General features: G+C 36.2%; 1 protein-coding gene and 1 long non-coding RNA gene across 14 annotated transcripts in view; one reads left to right on the top strand and one right to left on the bottom strand.

Moving 5' to 3' along the window:
• Positions 1–6,082, top strand: part of col11a1a (collagen, type XI, alpha 1a) — a 129,314-nt gene extending 123,232 nt beyond the window's left edge. For 9 of the 10 annotated variants that reach the window (XM_073940491.1, XM_073940488.1, XM_073940489.1 and 6 more), the window contains 2 exons: positions 1,479–1,712; positions 4,782–6,082. In XM_073940491.1, coding sequence (XP_073796592.1) covers positions 1,479–1,712; positions 4,782–4,928 — 381 coding nt within the window. In that variant the 3' untranslated portion in view covers positions 4,929–6,082. The remainder of the gene's footprint in view (positions 1–1,478; positions 1,713–4,781) is intronic. The other variant, NM_001083844.1, reaches the window with a different exon arrangement.
• The window catches only part of LOC137490644 (uncharacterized), a 127,595-nt gene that overhangs the window by 8,404 nt on the left and 96,807 nt on the right, over positions 1–22,384 (bottom strand). The window contains exon 5 of one of the 4 annotated variants that reach the window (XR_012399452.1): positions 12,257–12,366. The exons of the other annotated variants lie outside the window; for them this stretch is intronic. This is a non-coding gene — a long non-coding RNA (uncharacterized lncRNA). Of the gene's footprint in view, positions 1–12,256; positions 12,367–22,384 lie in introns of those variants that run through there. 4 annotated transcript variants of the gene reach the window in all.

Here is a 22,384-nt window from a genome sequence, read left to right as displayed (position 1 = left end):
ATTTAGGCAGCAAATTAGAGGTTTATTGAGCAAAAAGTATAAGTTAATGGTGTGTTAATGGTGTAAATTGTTCTTTAAAATAAAGTGTGAACCGCATTTTATTTATTGTTAATTTTATTACTATTTATTTGTTATTATTACTATTATTATTAACATTCAGCAATTTTACATGTCAAAATAATGGATGATTTATGATCCGTTTTCCTCATGGGGACCAAAGGTGCTTTTGTGGATATTTGTGGAGACATTTGCTCTCCACTACATAATGAATGTCAGAACCACACATACACAAACGTCTCAGCACAGACATGCACGCACAAACAGACACTCATACGCCTCTGCACAGACATACGCACACACATACATACAATCGCACACAAACACGTCTCTGCAGACATACACATCACATTTATATTTGATGCGGTTGAGGGTTTTAAAGGCGTTCCTGCACCTCGGTGAAACGCTATAGCTTTGTGCTTCTGTTCTGACTGTTTTCTACTTTGTCAGAAGCAATAGTTGTTCTATTATTTACAGTTCCAGCTTTGCCAGCTATAAATCTATTCAATGGTGCCTGTCAACATGAATTTAATACTGTATATTTAAATACCTATTTCATATTTCTCGATATTAAATATCAGGTTAATATATACAGTATTGTGCAAAAGTCTTAGGCCCCCAGTTACATCTGTTGTTTTAGTGAGGGTATAATGACAATATATATATATATATATATATATATATATATATATATATATATATATATATATATATATATATATATATATATATATATTACTTTTCATTCTCTTTATTAAAATACAAACTAAGCACATACAGGTTTTGATTCCTAATGTAGTTCCTACTAGAAAGCACCTATTTTGTAATAGTTTTATTTTTCAGCATGATGATGATCTCAAACACAGTGCTAATGTTATGAAATCATATTTGGAGAGTAAAACAGCTGATGAAACAAAGACAATCATGAAATGGCCTCCACAGAGTCCAGACCTGAATATTATACGGTATACAGTATGTGTAGGCAATATTATAGGCAGTGTGAGATTTACCTGGAGAGAAAACGAAAGATAGAACATGCTAAATCTAAGGAAGATCTCTTAGAAATGCTGAAAGATGGTTGATAATAAACAGCACATCATTTCAGAAAAGACTTTTAACAAAAAACGTTTAAGCTGTAACTTGGTGCTAAAGAGGTTGCGTTCAACAAGCTGCTAGTCTTTTGATTTCAAAAGTAATTTTGTTCTGAATATTGTGTACATATTGTGTACAAAGTATAGTTCACCCAAAAGTAATGACCCTGCACTTGCTCCATACCTTTTAGATTTTTGGATTAGATACCTTTTAGAAAAGATCTTAGAAAAGTATTAGGCTCCCAAAGCTGATGGTGGCCTAGGTGTGTCTATTTTGTGTCACATATAAAAACAAAAGAAAAAACATAACATTTTCATTTTCCCTTCAAGCTTTCATACGTGGACGCAGAAGGCAACTCGATAAACATGGTCCAGATGACGTTCCTCAAACTACTGACAGCCTCCGCCAGGCAAAACCTGACCTACAGCTGCCACCAGTCAGTGGCCTGGCACGACGCCACTACGGACAGCTATGACAGAGCATTACACTTCCTCGGCTCCAACGACGAGGAGATCTCATACGACAACAACCCCTACATCAAGGCCCTGTCAGACGGCTGTGCGGTAAGACCACCATCATGCTGTACATGTGTAGTAATGAATTGAAACAAAGTTTATTTATAAACTAATTTCGAGCAGATCACGTGCATATGATTGACCACAGCTGGTCCCACTTTAGCTATCACTTGATTTACCAATCAGACGAATCCAATACACACATAAATAACCAGATTTTGTTAGCTTAGTCATCTTCGTCTTGAAGAATCCACTGATCCACGTTGCGTATGAGTGTTTTAACAATAGGTTACGAACGTAAGGGCATCCACTGCATAAACATATGCTCAAATAGTCAGCGGTTCATTCAATTGTGGCAACCCCTGATAAACAAAGGAATAGGCCAAATGAATAAACCTCTCGAAACTCTTCTTCCAAGCTCAGGGCTCTCTCCCGGGACAGCATGCCAGACACGCTTTATTTATCAATCATCGGCTAAGTGTGACCTCTAGAAGGTAACACTTTATTTCAAGGTGTCCTTGTAATACGTTCCATGTAATTATAATTAATAATGCAGAATTACATGCAACTAATCCTAAACTTAAAACTTTGTTTACACTATTACGTTTTAGTTTTATAACGCATAAGTTTTGCTATGGTTATGCCTTCCACCACGGAGTTATCAAGCTCTGAAAACGGAGACATCTGAAAATGGAGGTGTGGCTGCCGACATTCGCCTCTCTGATTGTGGATTTTTCTCTATATTAAGTGCACAAAGTTCAGTCTTGTACTCTTTCCTTGAGTTCAGACTCCAAACTCCTGAGGACACGTCGGGTATATCTTCAAAGCGAACAGTGTACTTTATAACCTCATTCACATCACCCTGGCTTAACAATAAAATGAAAACATGATATAAGGAACTGCCTATTTTCATTTTAATATTAACTTAACAGACACCAAAAATGTTGAGGCGTCGTGTAGCTACATGTTTATATGACTGTCATCTTCACTGTAAGCATTTTGATAACAAAACGGAGCCTATAAAAGAACTGCCTCCTTTCATCTTCATTGAAAAAATGAAACATAGCCTACTTCTTTGCTGCAAATTTAGTTTTTATAATCAATAATGGCCATTATAAAAGTATAACGTACAATAAGTTTTATACAATATAGGAAATAAAGGCAAGCAATCAGTCAAATGTGCAAAATCAGTGTACATGGTTAAATTACTATATTAATGTATCTTTATGCTCAGCCAACAAGTATCAGATTCAAAAGACCAAAGGGTTGTAAAATAGAGGCAAGATGAATTAAATATCACGCTTAAGAACTATAGTGAGATGAAATCTAGCAGTATATCCTCAATGAACTGTTCAATGTGCCCTGCTCAAATCTGTGGAGGTGCCTGCTGAATGCCTAGAGCTCAGACGTTCTGCAGATGTGTGTTTTCAGTGGTGTAGTGTGGACGCAGATCTTTTCAGAAACTCTAGGTGAAACGTCCGTGTGGATGTGAATCGTTTTTCATTCTTAAACACCATTTTCAAGAGTGTACACTTAGCTGATGATTGATTATAAAGTGTGTTTGTTAATAATAAGAAGAATAAATTATATATTTATATATATATAATATTTTACTGTCAAGCTTTCACACAAGGATGAAAGGATGAAAACTAACTCTTAACTAACTAACTATTATTAAATATTGGGTTATTATACATACTGTAGTATTGTGCAAAAGTCCTAGGCCCCCAGTTACATTTGTTGTTTAAGTATTTTTATATATTACTTTTTATTCTTTTTTTATTAAAATTCAAACAGATAATATGGGTTCTAGTTGGATTTTTTGTGTATAATTATTTAAGAAACAATAAAAAAAAGTTAGAGAAAGATAGAAGAAAAAATGTGAAGAGCTGTTGTCAATATTGCCAGAATTAATGGGATTGTGAATACTGAAAAGCACAGACATGTTTTGATTCTTCATGTAGTTCCTACTAGAAAGCACCTATTTTGTAATAGTTTTATTTTTCAGCATGATAATGATATGATATTGATGATGATAATGAATCATATTTCTAGAGTAATTTTCAAGAGTTCACACTTAGCTGATGATTGATTATAAAGTGTGTTTGGCATGCTGTCCCGTGAGAGAGCCCTGAGCTCATAAGATCATTGAGCCCAGGGCTCCCTCCCATTGCAGGGCGAGGGGGGAGTTTGAGCTCAGGTAGATCTTGAAACTCCCCTGCTGTAGTAGCTAATGCACAGATAGGGATTGCTCTTAAAAGATAACTACTTACTCGGAGCATGTCTATGGTGCTGATTTGGATCAGTCAATTAACTTAAGTTGTATGTTTTTTGGACGGTGGGTTTGGACGGTGGGTGGAAACCGAGGGGCATAAGGGAAACCCATGTGAGCACGAGGAGAACGTATAAACTCCACACAGAAACGTCAGCTGGCTTGGTAAGGAATAGAACCAGTGACTATCTTGCTGTGAGGTGACAGTGCTAACCACTGGGCCACTGTGCCACCCATCTAAGAAAGTAGGAAGAGTAGGAGTGAAAGGGACGAAGATGGCTGTCATATGAAACGTAGGTTATTTATAGTGACTTAGAAATTGTCTGATTGGTGAATCATGAATTGGGTAATGATTGACCAGCTGTGTTCACTCAGAAGCAAGGGATCCTATTGAAATTAGTCTATAAATAAACTTCACTTAAAACTAGAACATATTAGTCTAAACGGTGCCTAATATTTGTACACAGACTGAAAAACTGAGCATCTAAGCATTTTTGTCCTGCAGTGTCACTTTTTCCTTGCATACAGGATTGTTTGACTATATTTTCTATTGATAACTGCAGGCTGCAATGTCAAGCAATGATTGATAATTAAGTGTGCATGAGAAGCTCAAGTGTAACTTCACACACTTGATCATATGTGAAGTATGTTTAGTGTGCTCAAAGAGCGGGACAGAAGCTGAACAAACTCAAGCTTCAACAACTGATATGTTTTATGCGGGAACTATTCGAGTTCCACAAATAAAACAAGCACTGCATTACAGACAAAATTCCTGTACCAAATTGTGTATCGTTACACCTCTAACCCAAACACACTGAGCTAATCATCTTTTTCTCTTCCTGCAGGTGAGGAAGGGCTATGGAAAGACAGTACTGGAGATTAACACTCCCAAAATTGATCAGGTTCCAATCGTCGACGTGAAGTTCACTGACTTTGGGGATCCCAACCAGAAATTTGGATTTGAAGTTGGTCCAGTCTGCTTCCTTGGCTAAACAAAACACAGACAAAGAAAAAATACCAATAACTTGGCTGGGTAGGACGGGTTGTGCGCACGAGGCAAGACTTTCTTGATCTCATCAAACCATCGAGGCCCTGTTCCTGCCACATGCAAGTTTTGAATATTAAAAAAATGGGGTAGCGAACACGTCTTACCATGTATGTATGTATTACCCAGGAAAATACTTGTTGCCCTTGTGGGGCAAGGATCACATGACATGAAACCTGTTATGGAACGAAAAGGTGAAGGACAACGTCAAGCCAAGGCAAGCGGTTGGAGAGTCGATGAAAGGGAGGACCTCTCAACGGTGCAGTGCAAATCAAAAAAAAAAAAAAAGAAAAACTAAAGAAAAAAAGACGACAACAATGGTGCTTGTTCAAAATACAAAAAAAAGAGGTGCTATGAGAAAGAGGATGTATTTTAATAAAACTGTAATTATTATTTTGTACATTATTGTTGTTTCTGAATCCACTTTCAAAACTTGCATGTGTATCACAATTGCATCTGGCTCTTAAATTACAAATCCCTCACAAACGTTTCTAAGTTATAAGTTAACTGAACAAAATAAAGAATTAAATACTGATATTTTGTGGATGAATACTGTGTACTTTTTATTACGCAAATAAAAGACGGCATTCAAACAGTTCCCTATTATTAATTAATTGTAATGTAAGTCCTTTGTATATATTGACCATCCCGAAGTCGCTCGCAGTTTGAACACCTCAAGAGGAAGATTCAACAGCACGTGCAACGAATGTTGTCTCCTGTGCTTGATTCAAGTAATCTTGCCATTAATTCGCTTTAATTTAAGTTTTGTTTGCTATTTGTTTGTTTTTTAGGATTTTTCTCCAGTTGTAGATCGGTCATATACCTCAATCTATCTTGAAAAACATCCATACTGATGCAAGTATGGTGTTCCCTGTATATACCTTGGTTATACAGTTAAGTTTATATATTTTGGGTGGGGATTTTGTTTTAAATGGGAAAAATACATATCTGTTAGGCCTCTTTTTGTTCGAAACCTTCTGTGAATGCAATGATAAGGCCTTTTCGGTGACCCATTTTTGTAACTAAAGTGAGAAATTGTTTTAAATGTGCTTTTTATGGTTCATTTCATTATTAAAAACTGGATTCCAACCAACCATGAAACTCAGGTGTGGATTGTTTGTTTGCTTCGTCAGGTCAGATGTTTCTTTTTTTGTCCGTTTAGTAACTGTATTGATTGATAAAGTGCATGCTGTGTCATCTTCCCCAGTTAATATTGAATTTTTTTAAATGGCATTTGTGCATTTCGTCTGGCTAAACCTTCAGTTTTAGAAGAGATTTTCACTCAAAAGTTGCTGTGAGTTTGTTCATCTTCAGGTCATGCCAAACATACATTACCTGACAAAAGTCTTGCCTATCCACGTTTTAGGAAGAACAAATAATAACTTGACTTCAAGTTGATCATTTGGTATCAGAAGTGGCTAATATGAAATGCAAAGGCCTCTAGATTATGCTTATTTTACCATATTAAAATATGATCATGCCTTGGTTTTTAATTATTCGGACAGTAAGGTCTGACTTTGCTTAGACAAAAGTCTTGTCACTTAATAGAAATAATGTACAGTATAAAATATAAAGCCATGATGCAGTGGAAAAAGAATGAATATTGTGAATGACTCCCATGAGCTTGGACAACCGCATCCATACATCTCTCTTCGACAACTCAAATAACTTACTAATAAAGTCAATCTACCCTTTGTCACTTCTTAAATGATCAACTAAGTCAAGTTAATATTTGTTTTTCTTACTGGGATCGATGAAAAGATTTTGTTAGGTAGTGTAAGTGATTTTTTGTTTCTTCTGTAGAACATTTACTCAGATTATTGTACACATAAAATGTCTTCTGACATAACATTGAGTTCTTATAAAGCAAAATTATGGATCTGTGAAAGAAACGATTTACATTTTTATTGACTTAGCAAACAGTCCTGAGCAGTTTCATGTCAGTCCAGAGCACAAAACGTCTTTGAAAGTATGTAGGACTGAATCTTGGTACTGCTGTCACTGTATGTTTTCACTTGGCCCCTCCTACTCCACCATGATGCAAACACAGGTTGCCAGATTGACAATACCAACAGAAGCAAGCAGGCCTGAAGATTAAGCTTTGCAGTGTAAGCTGATCAGCTAATATTTACGTTTGTAATATTTGAATTGTTTGCAAAATTAAAACCATTCAGAGACTGTTACTGTTCTCCAGGAAGTCAAATGTTTGGCCATGTCACAATATATTTTGGTAGCCTTCACAACTGAAATTAAATAAGCTGTGTTTTACAACAAGGCAACCCAGGGTGCTGAAATACAATTGGGTAATGTAATGTGAAGTGGACGCTGACAAAGTAATGTCACACACAGTTAAACAAAACTCAGCCAAGAGGTGTGCATGTGTGCTGTGCATATAGTCCAGGTAATCAGTTCATAAGTAGCTCCCAGCCATGACTGCGTGTAATCTACTGAACTTTAAGTCCATATACCGGCAGATTTATAACACTTTAGTGATCCGCATGTATACCAGCGATCTGCAAGGATAGATCGCTGGTGATTGTGACAGGTAAACTGGCAGTGGGCTAGTTATAGAGACCAAACATTATCAAAACAGAGTAACTGACTGTAGCATTGTTTTCCAAATAAATATGTTCACTTAGCATGTTTCCTAAATATCTGCAAATATAATATCTTTAGGATTTAGAAATCATATAGCACCTTTAATCTTCCACTGTAAAAAAGAATCACTACATAATGGATGGCTTTATGGGTGAGTGAATGTATACAAGATATTTATTTTGGCGTGAATGATACCTTTAAGTGAGCTGGAATAGCCTAACATACATTGGTTAAAATAAATGTTTGCTAACTCATGCATACCACGTCGTTTAATTAATTACTTCCTCGTATCATTTATCATGCATTACAGCTCATTAGCAGGTCATCTGGGATGTCTGAACAGGATGAGAACAGCGTGTTTACTTTAGCAAAACTTTCATACTCGTCTCATACAGGTCCCCTCTGGCTCCTTTCCTAATCGAGCGCTGGAAGCTACACAATCTGATGGATACCTACGCACATCGGAGTCTCTCATTAAGCCTTGTGTTTAGTATGAAAACCTCGTCACCATTTGCGCCTCTATGGTCGGAATGAGACCGCTGTTTGATGTCTGTGTATCCTCACTGGTTAGATCAGCAATGCATTCTCTGCATTAGTATTGGACATCTCTATTCGTGCTTTCAAAGGAATGCCAATTTGAGGTTTTTCTTTAGGCAAAGACTTTGAGTTTGCCATTTTGCCATGAGCCTTTGTGGCGGGTATTCTCTGCTTAGCATTTTAAAAAGATTTTCAAAGGATTTGACTCTTTCTGGATGGGGTCCATTTGAGCAGCATCTCAGCCTCATCTTCAGTCTTCCTCCGCATGACAGAGCTTCAAACTGCTAATATATATGAGGTAAAGCATTGCATTTTGTGACTGACTGAAAAATACAGCAGACATCAAAGAATGAGAGTTGATTTAATTGCGCACATTCACTCTTATACTGTGTTGTGGAGGATTGTTGCTTAAATCAAAGACTGGTAACCTCTTTATAGTCTAAATAAAAGCAATGATGATTTGTCTACAACACACGCGACTCAACTTCACAAACCTAAAGTGGGAAATGCATAAAAGATGTGCCAGTGGGGGGGGGTGTTTTTCTGTTTTTAAGCCAAAGCAATTATTAATGCTTAAAGCTTAAAAATCAGCTCACGCTTTTTTAGTAGAGCATCAAGAAAGCTAAAAACACTAAAGATTTAATGCAAACATATCTACAATTTAAAGGTATCTGCACTTATCATAAGACTATTAGACATTTCAAAATGCAAAACCTTTAGTTGAAAATTGAAATTGGTTCAAAGCATATATTTTACCACACTGCATTTCAACACAATCTCACTGCAATTCGTAACTTTTTGATTTTGTGGCTAATTCCGATTAATTTGAATGATCTAATTCAAACATTCATTTCATTTTCATTTTCTGGGGCCAGGTCGTTGGGCAAGCAGTCTCAAGACAGATTTAGGGCCTACTCACACTATGATATCCGTACCGTGCCCAGGCCCGTTTCCCGGATTGTTTGGGAAGTGTGAGTTCTGAGTCGGGCTCAGGCACGGTTCACTTGGCCGACCCTGGCCTGGTTGGAAGTGGTGTGCCTGAGCACGGTTCACTTAGGCTTTGGTGCGGTGCGCTTGTGTGTGAGTGCAAAATGCGGCAAAGCCCAAAACTGAAAGTGAGTCCTGACTTTTAAGAGACCTTTTCATATGGATTAATTAATCATTCTTATTGTTTAGTGAACACAAACTGCCGTAGTTTATTAAATACGCAAACCCCTCACTGTACGACAGCTGCACCTTCAGCAAACCTCCTAATTCCTGCAGCACGAGGGCTTTATGATTGTTTATGAGCGTGAAAAGTGGCTGATCTGTTCAGCGAAATATCTGACTGTGTGTCACCGCGTTCCTAAGGACTAAAGCGATGTAGAGAAATCTCCACTGTGCTGAGCGAGACATAAGCGTGCCCAGGCCCGATGGTAATGTGAGTGCGGGCCGTCGGGGGAGATGGGAGAGGGGACAAGCGTGCTTTGGCCCGGTTTAAGTCAACTGTACATTGTGTGAGTACGCCCTTATACTTTCATCTGGCGCTGCGTAGCGAACCTCTGCCCACTGCACGTACAGCTCGCTGAAGTGTTTGCCCTTGAGATATCCTTTATATTGAACATACTTTACTGACTGAACATACTTTAACATACATTACCATTATAGCAGACCACTTGATTCACTTCAGTTTGCATATAGCAAAGGAGTAGGTACATGTGACGCCATCAATAGTCTGTTGCACTTTGTTTTAAATCATTTAGAAGGCCCTGATGCATATGCACGTGTACTTTTCTTTGATTTTAGCTCAGCATTTAATACAGTTCAACCACTAAAAAAGTTAGAAATAAACTCTACAATTACTAAATGTTATCACTCTTTTTTTAACAAACCGAACTCAGGCAGTCAAAGTAAATAATAGTTTGTCCAAATTAAATATAGTAGTTCTGATGTCCCTCAGGGTTGTGTGAGCTCATCACTTCTGTTTACTCTATAAACTATTTAGTTCTCAAGCAGGCGTTCACAGAATTTTATTTTTAAATACTCAGATGATTCAGTAATTTTAAGTTTGCTGAAAAAACAAGATCGTGTTTCTGTTTATTTTTCCGAAATTGACTTGTTAGTTGAGTGGTGTAATAAAAACTTTTTAAAAGTAAAAAAAAAAAAAAAAAAAAAAAAAAGGGAAATGATGTTTGATCCCAATAACAAACATGTCGTGTTGTGCAGCAGGATGCCATAATAGAAAGTTAGAAAACTTAACTTTTACTGTACACCACACTGCTTTTAATGCCAACCGCAGATGTCTTTGGCTTAAAGGGAGCTGAATGAAGTGACGACCTAATTAAAAAAGCTGGACTCTGCAGTTCTCATTTCATATCAGGTAAGTTCACGCCATGCTGAATCATACACGTCACTCGTTTTTGATTGCAGCAATGATTTCAGCAAAAACAGTTAAATATGGTTAATTAAGCTTCGGACACTGAATGATAAGAATGAAACGTAAAAGTGTAATTTCACATACCCTGCCGTACAGGTGCAGTTCGCTGTCAGAATGCAGTTTTGCTTGTTGTTGATTACCCAGGCCTTGTATAGCTCCGTCTTTTTACCGTGTCTTTGGCTAGGAAGAATTTTGTTTTTTAGCACTACATGGTGTTGAATCTGGTAATCATGGAACATTATTTCTAGCACATGACCACGCAGAACAAAATTCTTGGCATCCAAAGACTTGTAGGCCTTTAACTTCTCTTTTGTAAACACACTTGGAGCTTCAATGAGATTGTACATCTGGGGCTGGATGCTTGGCCGTTTCTTCTTATCCAATATTCATTGGGAATGTGCTAACGCAAATAGACCTGTCAGACAAACGCCGCTAAATTTAACGTTTATTTTGCCAAATAACTGTGCTTATCACTGGGTGACAAGCTGTTATACGCTGAAAGCATTATGTAAATAATATATGTAAACTATGTAATTAATATAACTTATTTTTAAGACAACAACAAATTCTGTACCGCATTAGATGTCATTCCCTCGCTGTAAATGCTAGCGTTTCAGTTTTATTTCTGCAACGTCGCTGCATGCGCATCTTGAAAGTTTACAAACATGGCAATTCGTCTATATGCCCCCACTGGCAGCGCTTGAGTACATGGTCACTTGAAGGACATAGTTTGTTGTTAAATCAGAAAAGTAAACCGCTTTGTCTCCCCGTAATTACCTGAGCTGTCCAACAATGAACATATTCAATTAATTCTATGCATGCGCTGCCTTTAGCAGCATTATTATAGAAATGAGGTGGGGAACAAAAAACACCCACACATCTCTCTTCAGGGGCCACGCGGGACCTGCCTGTCTCTTCCTCGTCTCCTCAAAGGCAGATGAACAAAGATCAAACAGGCTGGCCAATGGCATTAAACTTTGAATATTCAAGCTGCATGGGTACAGAGAGATGCCACGTAACTGCCAGCCCATAATTCCCTCAAAAGGAGCGCTAAGCCTCAAATCATAAAACAGCCACCCTCTTTTTGAGAAATAAAAAAAGGCAGAAGAGTTTTCGTCGCTGTCAGTCAAGGCAATCCTCAAAGAGAAAAAGCTGAAGGAAAACGCTCGATTGCTAAACTAAAAGGTGGCAGTACATTAGCAAGACTCCAAAGTAGAGCTGTGCAATATGGCAACACATATAAATATATGTATATAGATAATAAATAAAAAGTCTGTCATTTCATATTATGCTATATCATTTATTGGCGTCGCAAGTCACATTGTTTACAGTAATACTTTTTTCATTATTTGGACAACCAATCTGGATGCAGGCAAAAATGTGAATAATAGCATGGAGGGAAAGTTGCAAGCTTGAAAGATGTTTACATTTTGCATGTTATGTATCAATATTTTATGTAGGGCCTGCTGTTATTTATTTTTCAAAAACGTTTTACATTTCATTAATATCTATTTTAAATGTCTACATTTTACAAATATAATATTCGCCTAGAAGTTCACTCAAAATAACAACAACAGCACATGGCTCATCCTAAAAATGTAGCCCTATATACATTTCTGCAGATCTGAATTATGCAGCCAGATGATTGTATGGCTGCATTCTGTCTTTAAAACAAACACTACAGGGTGGTATGAGGATGTTCCTTTTTGAGCTTACCAGCTAACCTTCTTGTGGATGGCTTTCCCGTTGTTACCAGTTTGTCCAGTGGCTCGTCGCGTATGTCGGAGGTTTTGAGAGGCAGAGCAGAGTTGACGGTAATGATTATGTTTGAATCCTGCAAATAACGATTCCAGAAAGCAGGTAAAACAAAAACAAAAGGCAAAAAACAAACAAACAAACAAACAAACAAACAAACAAAAACACAATTAAATAACCGGGTGAGAATGTGGTAAAATCTGAAAACATGGTAAAAATCAGGTGGCTGCAAGGGCATTTCTTTTTCTGGATTGCTTTTAAAAACACACTGTTGCTTGAGTTTAGGGAAGTTGGTGAACGCTGGTCAATCTGTGCTTTTTAAAACACTCGGTTGGGTTTAGGGAAGTAGGTGAATGGGGAAATTCAGTCGGTCGTTAGTCAATCAGTCAGTCAGTCAGTCAGTCAGTCGACAGCGACCTCTGGTGGATTTACGTGAGAGGAGCAGGTGCAAATGGCACTCCCAAGAGAATTCTGAATTATTAAAAGCGTACACAGTGGCCCCTGGTGAATTTGCGAAAACAAAAACTGCACAAAAACAACAACAAAAAAGCGTAGCTCCTGGGACGTATTTGGCGCTATCCAAAAATGTATATAGAGGTACATAATCAGAATTGGCCTGGGTTGAAAAAAAAAAAAAAGTTACTGCTTGTTTAAACAACTTATTTAAAATGAGTTTAAACAACACAATTCTTACATTTTTGTTCAGACAACTTAATTTGTATATGCTTAATTCATTTTAATTTGTAAAAAAAATTGATCAAGTTAACTTGTGTGGAACCCAGCATTTTTTACAGTCCATAAAATGAGACAAATATTATATACTGTATGAATGAGTACATGACAGAATATCTGAGTGAATTACTGTGTATTTCATTCGAAGTACATTTGTATAAAGTGGAAAAAAGTTATGGTTTCTGGTTTTAACATTTTTTTATTCAAGTTGCAATAAAAAAAAGTGTGCTATTCATGAATGCTTTCATTTTAAAGTATTTCTAATGTGAGTCTGATTACCATCTTTGTCCTAGTCCTAGTCCCCTGTGCTAGTGGCAGCTATATGTCAAATTTAACACCACATACACCATCGCAAACAGGCTTGCACTGAGTAAACTAATATCGCTACTCATAAAAAGACCGGTATGGCTATTAACATGACGTTTGCATATAATAAGGTACAGTATATGTCAAAAGCATCAGTGCAAAATCAGACAGCACCCATGAGAACAGCACAGTTATAACGTTAACAGATTCATCCATGTCAAGCAGTGCGTGCAGGGCCGGTGAGCGCTTCATGTCACTCAGTTTCACTTTGTCACTCAGTTATGTTATAAAAATCTGTTTTCTTGTAATAACGGGATTTCGTTGAGACATATTTTCCTCATGCTTGCATATATATATATATATATATATATAAATTAATTTATTTATTTATTTATTTATTTTTTGCTTGTTAGTTTGATTAGTGTTGATTTCAAATGCAATAAATATGTTTGTATAAAACTTGTGGTAACGGTGCTTACAATTGGTGGCTGTGACTAAATTTTGGCTGATGCGCCTACATTTTTAAAGTTAGGAGCACCTGTGCTACCAAGCAAAAAGGTTAATTTCAAGCCCTGGAATGTATTATTTTCCTTAAGCTTAATGAATATTTTGATCAATATTTAATTACATTTTTCCCATACTACGGACACCCGGAAGGGATGTGACGGTGGGGGAAAAAAAACAGAGTGATAGCAACATATATTTAAAAACCGATCCTGGATCAGCTTTTGTACACGCCATTTAAAATGACACCTCTGTTATCAAACAAGTGAAGAGCAGCAAATGAATCTCTCCTTTTGTTTTGTTTGATAACTGTAAGAATGCCGACATGTTTATATATTATTAAGAGTATTTGTCTGTTTAAACACACATCATTCCATCCCGCTATCACCCTCACTAAGTATTTTTCCATATTTTAATGTAATTTTAATCTGGAAAAACCTGTTGAAATGAATATAAAAATGTCTGCATTCACTTTCTGTCCATTAAAGCTGTGCATCGATCAGTTCGATCATCGCCTTCATAAGCAACCTCTAGTATAAGCACTGACTGACAGACGCGCTCTGTATGATAAACTAATCTCAGATCAGCTTTTGTACACACCATTTAAAGAGGTGATAAAGTGCAGGACACTTTGGGATTTAGGTGTGTGTTTAAATAAACAAATATTCAATAATATGTAAACGTCCATTTTTTTACATTTTAAACACAACTTTCTCTTAAATGAAAGAGGCAGGAAGGTTGACATGTATGAAGTGAACAGGAAGTGTTTGTGGAAAAACAGTTTTGCGAGGGAACGAAGTAACTTTTTTAAAAAGATGTTCCTATCACTCTGGGGTTTTTTTTCTCCCACCCATTTTTTTTCATCCACTATCATGTCCCTTCTGGGTCTCCATAACTTTCAATAGAGTCCAAACTATAATTTGTGGAAAAATTATCCTTTTTTTTTTTTTTAGGTTGGTCCACGCAAAACTATAATGTAAAATTGTTCAAAATAAAAATCTTTGTTGTACAAAAGAAAAAAAAAATAGTATTAAATACTTTTTACCATTTGTTCAATCTACTTATTAAATATAAGTATTATTTAAAAGGTTTTTTTTATTTGTGAAAATCATTGAGTTAACTTTATTTGTGTTGGGACAACATGAAGGAATTGTGTGGAACATAGCATTTTTACAGTGTATATAGTACATAATCGTTTTCCACTTTGTGTGAATGTAATTTTTGCTCTTGACCACAATAAATATTTTTGATTTAGATTAAATTAGATTTTAAAAGAACCAGGGCTAAATTATACAACATTTTTTAAAAGCTACAAATTTTAGCTGCAACGAATTACAGTAATTTTTTAAGTTTGTATAATTAAGTATATATTTTTTTTAGTGTATGAGGTGACTTATAAACATATGAGATTATCATATCGCCCAGCCCTACTCAAAATCTAACTCAACGAGAAATAACTGGGATGTGTGAATGAGGATGTGAAACTCTGTGCAGGTAATTAAGTCGGGCTATTAGAAAAATGCACAAGCGGAGAGGTGTTGTAAAAGCAACACTGATTATGATGGGAAGTACAGCAGGTGGTGTATAGTTTTGCTGCCATTTACAGAAATGAGCATTTAACGCCTGGTGGGCAGATGTAATTGTACACATAACCTTCAGAACTTCATGGCCACTAACATCTCGGCGCTCTGAGAGACATCAGCTCTTGTATAATATGGTGGTTAGGCTTTATTACTGGCATGAATTTTTACAGGCCTGACGCTGGAATATAATTTTTTCTGAGAGTATCAGAATTCACAGACATATTCATAAACTCAGCTCAAGCGTGAACAGAGAATGTGATGAAAACCATACTGTTACAATTGAAGTGAGAAGGGGTTTCGTTTTAGATTTTTGGCAAAAACACAAAACTACGTCTACGTCATATTCTCTTATTTGGAATAAATACTTTTGACCACTGTAATGGTATATGTGTAGTATAGTATAGTGTAGTTGTGTTGTTACTGTCATCCAAAAACATGATGCACTGCTTTTTATATTTAGATTCTCCAATATTGTTTCAGTTCCGATATCACTATGTATAAATCTGCAATAGTCACATCACAGCAACTTCAAGTTGGGATTATAGTTGATCAGCACCACATTTCAGAACATGTGATTTGTGGGGTCATCGCAAAGGTTAATTCTAAAGCAGAGTGAAAGATGGGTGTGTTTTTATGACCTGTGACTGTGTAAGATAAAAGCAAAATTACAGCAAGAGGTTATAAAACATATATAAAGCAAATTTATTGTATTTATTTATTTATACAATGAAGTCTATACACTATACAGTGTTATTTTATATATTATTATTGAGTTCCTGTACCTCAATACTGTTAGATTCCACAGAAAACCAAATAATCCCAATGAAATCCCAATCCAAATTATTTCCAAATAAAGTTATGTGTGAAATTGTGAAATTATATGCATATCGCAATATATATCGCAGACAAACTAAATTTCACAATGTCCGTTTTTGTCTAATATCGTGCAGCCTTAATATATGAGTAATACCACACGAGTAGCAGTGCAATATGGGTTTAGTGTCCCACCAGTGACAATATACAGCCATATCGCATGGCTACTCATGTGATATTGCGTTTATACAACAGTTTGACGGCATAACCGTGTATATAAAAAAAGAAAATCAAACAGTCTAAAACCCTTTTGTAAAAAGATCTACTTTCTTCCACCATTCATTCACATCTGCAGCTAACATCAGAACAGCAGAAGCTGTTGCTACTTCACCAATGTCTTTTTAGAGCTAGTGTTTGAATGATTCTCTAGCGTAATCTAAAAGGCTGAACGGCATGAAATGTCATCAGTCTAGAGACGTTTCCCAGTATTTCTCTGTTGCAATCAGGATATCACAATAATTGACCCTGAAAAAGCCAAAGCAACGCAACCACAACAGTAATCTGGTAGGGAAAATGCTAAACACATGCGGCCATTTCTTCTTTCTTTCTTTTTACTGAACTACACTACAGTAACAAAAACAAGAGACTCATTAAAAAACAAACAGATGGACAACCAAAAAGTAACTCAGGTTTTATACAAAAAGTTATCAACACTAAATATATACATCACCGACATGCGAGTCCCATCTCAATACACTACAATTACTATGGTATAAATACAGCACTGCAACATACAAAAGAGAGAGATCGACCTGTTTAACAATGATTTAATCCGCTGTAGTTTGAAAATACACCCATCTTTCCTCCTCTAAGGACTTATTATGCAGTCTCAGTCATCATCTTGTGGATGGACAACATCAACCATTTTTGCTCTGCTCATTATGACAAGCTGACGGATGCTGACTTGCTGTATCTGTGAAACTATAAAGATTTAAAATAGGCATTATCCTTATAAATAAACTGCATAGTTGCAATCTAAACAATTACATTCTAACAAAAAAAAAAACCTTAAACGTCAAACTTTTTCAAACTGAAGTGAGTTTATACATCTGATGTCACATGTGGGTGGAGTAATACAAAAGGGTGAGGAGGCTGTATGAGTTCTGGTATGTTACATGGCTATCTGCCAATTAGAATCAAGAACCAGGCAGAATTGTTGCATACGTAGGTCTAGGTCTATATATATATATATATATATATATATATATATATATATATATATATATATATATATATATATATATATATATATATATATATATATATATATATATATATATATATATATATATACATTTATACATATATACACACACACACACACACACACACACACACACACACACACACACACACACACACACACACACATACATACATACATACATACATACATACATACATACATACACATGCACACCATGCACGCATACACACAGTAATAAAAGAGAATAAAATGCTATACTGTTAAAATATAAATTATATAAAGAAGGAAAAGGGGTGCCATATTATTCATGGAAAGCAGAAACATTAAATCAAGTCAAAAAATAAAATTACTGTATTATAGTAAAATATAATAAATACATTCAACTATTGTGAAGAATGCATCTTAATATAATAATTATAATAATAAATACTATATATTTTTCAATTATTATACAATATTTTTTATATTAATTTCAAGAAAAACAAAAGCAAAAACTAAATCACAGTGTTCATGAAAATGGAATCAAGTTATAATGTATACAGTTGAAGTCAGAATTATTAGCCCCCCTGAGTTATTAGCCCCTCTGTTTATTTTCCCCCCAATTTTTGTCTAAGGGAGGAAAGATTTTTGTTAACACATTTCTAAACATAATAGTTTTAATAACTCATTTCTAATAACTGATTTATTTATCTTTGCCATGATGACAGTACATAATATTTTACTAGATATTGTTCAAGACACTTCAATACAGCTTAAAGTGACATTAATAGGCTTAACTAGGTTAATAAGTTTAACTAGGAATATTAGGGTAATTAGGCAAGTCATTGTATAATGATGGTTTGTTCTGTAGATTAATTAATTAATTAATTAATTAATATTTACATTAAAATGATAAAAAAAAAACTGCATTTTTTCTAGCTGAAATAAAACAAACAAGACTTTCTCCAGAGGAAAAAATATTATCAGACATACTGTGAAAATTTCCTTTGGGAAATACTTACAAAATTCAAAGGAGAGCTAATAATTCTGACTTCAACTGTAAGTGTTACATTTTAAATGTATTTTTTTTAATCCAATTGTAAAATTTTATATTTAATGATTTAAAATAATTCGACTTGAACAAGAAAAAAAAATCTCGAAGTCCAGAAAACAAAGAAAATTTGAATAAAGAAAAAGGTAAAACAGAATTCTAATAACTCTAATGGGAAAATACATATGCAATAAATACATTTTATATTGGTATTTTTATAGTCATAAATTGTTATGATGTTTCCATGACAACCACATCCTATCATCCAATATTTAAAAATAAATACTGGTAAATGTTTTTACTCTCACCTGCCTTATGCTTTCAGAATTTTAATACATTACACATACTGCTTTATTGTATACCCTCAGGTGAGGAATCGATCCAAATGTCAACTATAAACAGAAAAAGATCGGCCACATTCTGATGAGTCTGCTGTAACACACAAGATACAAGTGCAACTGGTCAGCTATTTTATCGATCCTGTGATTTGAGCCTGTTAAGGGTCAAGGCAGAACGGCTAAGAGACTGCAGACACCAGAGGCTTTCGTTTAATGGGGCAAACTTGCTAATCTTCTTCACCTGGTCTGTGTTCTCATGTGGACAAACCAATGAGTTTAATGGGTGGAAAGGTGTTCATTATGACAGAGACATGGACTAATGAGCCGTTACTGCTCACAAGTGTCATTAAGAGCCAAAGACAGCATCTGATCTTTGAACTGCACTGTAATCACAGCTTTTGTGGACATCTGAGTGTGTGCGATAGCAATTGTGTTCATTTTTGGGCATGAATGCATACAATGAGTTCATGCATTTATTCTTTTTGGGATAATATAACGGTCAAATATTAAAACCACAGTCTTTAATCTTTCTAATAATATACAGGTTGGATAGGATAGAAATGGTCATTTGTAGCTGATAGTAATTTGTAAAGTTTTATGTCTTTCTGTTCTATTCATATTTTGTATCATCATGAACAGAGAATGTGATGAAAAGCATACTGTTAAAACTGAAGTGAGAAGGGATTTTGTTTTAGATTTTTGGTAAAAAAATAAAACTACACCTACTGCGTTTTTCAGATGAGATGTTAATGCGAATATTAAATGTATTTATTGCATTTATATCAGAACCAGTGACGATATACAGCCATATCACACTGCTACAAGTGTGATATTTTGTTTATACAACAGTTTGACGGCATAATCGTGTATATAAAAACAAAATCAAACACGGAGAGTTTAAAAACCCTTTTGTATGAGGAACAGCAGGAACCATTGCTGCTACTTCACAAACGTCACTTTAGAGCTAGTATTTGAATGAATCTAGCGTATAGTCTAAAGTGGTGACAAAATGATTTTGCTTATATTTTAAGATTATAAGGCTGAACATTATTAAAAGTCATCAGTCTATAGATGTTTCCCAGTATTTCTCTGTTGCGATCAGGATATCACAATATTAAATCCTGAAAAAGCCATTTGGGATAATAGTAATGGTCTTTAATCTTTCTAATAATATATAGGTTGTTAAAGTAGTATAGTAATGGTAAATTGTAGCTGATAGTAATTTGTAAAGTTTTATGTTTTTTTTGTTGTATTCATATTTTGTGTTTTTCCAAAATAAAGAAAAAAAGAAACCCAACCTCTTGTAGTATCAACAGAGCTGTGAGGCGAGCCATGCACAAACCCACATTTTAAACTTGACAAAAACAAATTACAAAAATAAATAACAAAATGGCAGTTAATTAACAAACATGTTAAATAAAAGTTATTTTCAAAAATGAAACAATCGAAAAGGAAATGAAAGAACTAAGAACTGAAACTGAACTGAATAAAATGTGTTGTGGTAATGCATAATCGTTGGTCATTTGAGACCAGGCCTGGATTGGCTAATCGGGAGGACCGGGAGAATTCCCAGTAGGCCGGTCCGTTTTTTTGGCCGCGAGGGCCGGTGTCCCTAGTTGCATGCATTCGCAGCAGTCGCACTTTTTCCATTTATTTATTTATTTGACCATAGCCTCACTCCTTTTATTCATTATTTTGCCGCAGCTCCGCTCTTTTTATTTATTTTCTCACAGCTCTGTGACCAAAATGCAGCCTGCAGGTAAATGATGATGTAACTATCATTCCACCCCAAACAACGGCACCTTAGTGAAAATAAGAATTCAAATGTTTTATTTATATTTTTTTGTTACAAAGGACTGGATTTCTACAAAGAATTTTGCACAGAATATATATTCAGATGTTGCAGGAAAGGAGAGAGTGATCTTTTAAAGCAGGGGTCACCAATCTCAGTCCTGGAGGGCCGGTGTCCCTGCAGGGTTTAGCTCCAACTTGCCTCAACACACCGGCCTAGATGTTTCAAGTATACCTATTAAGACCTTGATTAGCTTGTTCAGGTGTGTTTGATTAGGGTTGGAGCTAAAATCTGCAGGACACCGGCCCTCCAGGAACAAGTTTGGTGACCACTGTTTTAAAGAATAGTGTTGGAGATTTAGCTACCCTTTAATCTTCTCATATTCATGAAAAACATTTGAAGTTCTAAAGCAGATGTTTCCTTGACAAAGACATGGTGATGTCATTAGAAACTGAATTGGAAATGAAGTTATTTTAATATAGTTAGTCGTGAATTGAGGTGGGCCGGTCTAAGGCTTGAAACTCCATGGCAGAAAAGGCCATACTTTACCACATACTTTAAATAATGAGTCAAAACAACCAACCAAGCTAAGCTGAGCTGTGCCCAGTCAGTACCTAAACAGGAGACCACAGGTTGCTGCGGGAAATGGTGTTAGTGAGACCAGCAGGGGGCGCTCATAGGAAGGATGGATTCATTCTTTAATGTTTAAATGCAGCAGAAATTGAGGCTAATCAAACCAGGCAACGTTTTTCCAATCTTCTATTGTCCAATTTTGGTGAGCCTGTGCAAATTGTAGCCTAAGTTTCCTGCTCTGAGCTGTAATATAATGTAATGTAATGTGTATTTATATAGCGCATTTATTGTGTATGGCCATACACCCAAAGCTCTTCACAATCATGAGGGGGGTTTCTCCACACCACCACCAATGTGCAGCATCCACTTGGATGATGCGACGGCAGCCACAGGACAACGGCGCCAGTGCGCTCACCACACACCAGCTATTGGTGGAGTGGAGAGACAGTGATAGAGCTAATTCGGTAGAAGGGGATGATTGAGAGGCCATGATCGTATGGGCCGATAGAGGGACTTTGGCCAGGACACCAGGGTTCAACCCCTGCTCTTTCACGAGAAGTGCCATGGGATTTTTAATGACCACAGAGAGTCAGGACCTCGGTTTAACGTCTCATCCGAAAGACGGCGCCCACTGACAGTTTAGTGTCCCCTTCACTTTTACTGGGGCATTAGGACTCACATAGACCTCAGGTTGAGCGCTCCCTGCTGGCCTCACTAACACCACTTCCAACAGCAACCTAGTGTTCCCCAGTGATCTCCCATCTAGGTACTAACCAGGCTCAGCCCTGCTTAGCTTCAGTAAGTAATCGGTCTTGGGCTACAGGGTGATATGGCTGTGGCGACAGGAGCTGACAGGAGTGGCACCTGGTGTGGTCTTCGGCTGCTGTAGCCAATCCGCTTCAAGGTTGGACGTGTTGTGAGATGCTCTTCTGCATACCTCGGTTGTAATATTTGAGTTACTTTCTATCAGCTCGAACCAGTCTGTGACCTCTGGCATCAACAAGGCATTTGCACCTCTTTTTCAGACCATTTTGTGTTAACCCTAGAGATGGTTGCGCGAGAAAATTCCAGTAGATCAGCAGTTTCTGAAATATTCAGAATAGCTTGTCTGTCACCAACAGCCATACCATGTTCAAAGTCACTTAAATCACCTTTCTTC

Source organism: Danio rerio, chromosome 24 (assembly GCF_049306965.1).
Source record: "Danio rerio strain Tuebingen ecotype United States chromosome 24, GRCz12tu, whole genome shotgun sequence".
Lineage (NCBI taxonomy): Eukaryota > Metazoa > Chordata > Actinopteri > Cypriniformes > Danionidae > Danio > Danio rerio.
Note: the sequence above shows the minus strand (reverse complement) of the source record. Positions and strands in the feature narration are given on the sequence as shown.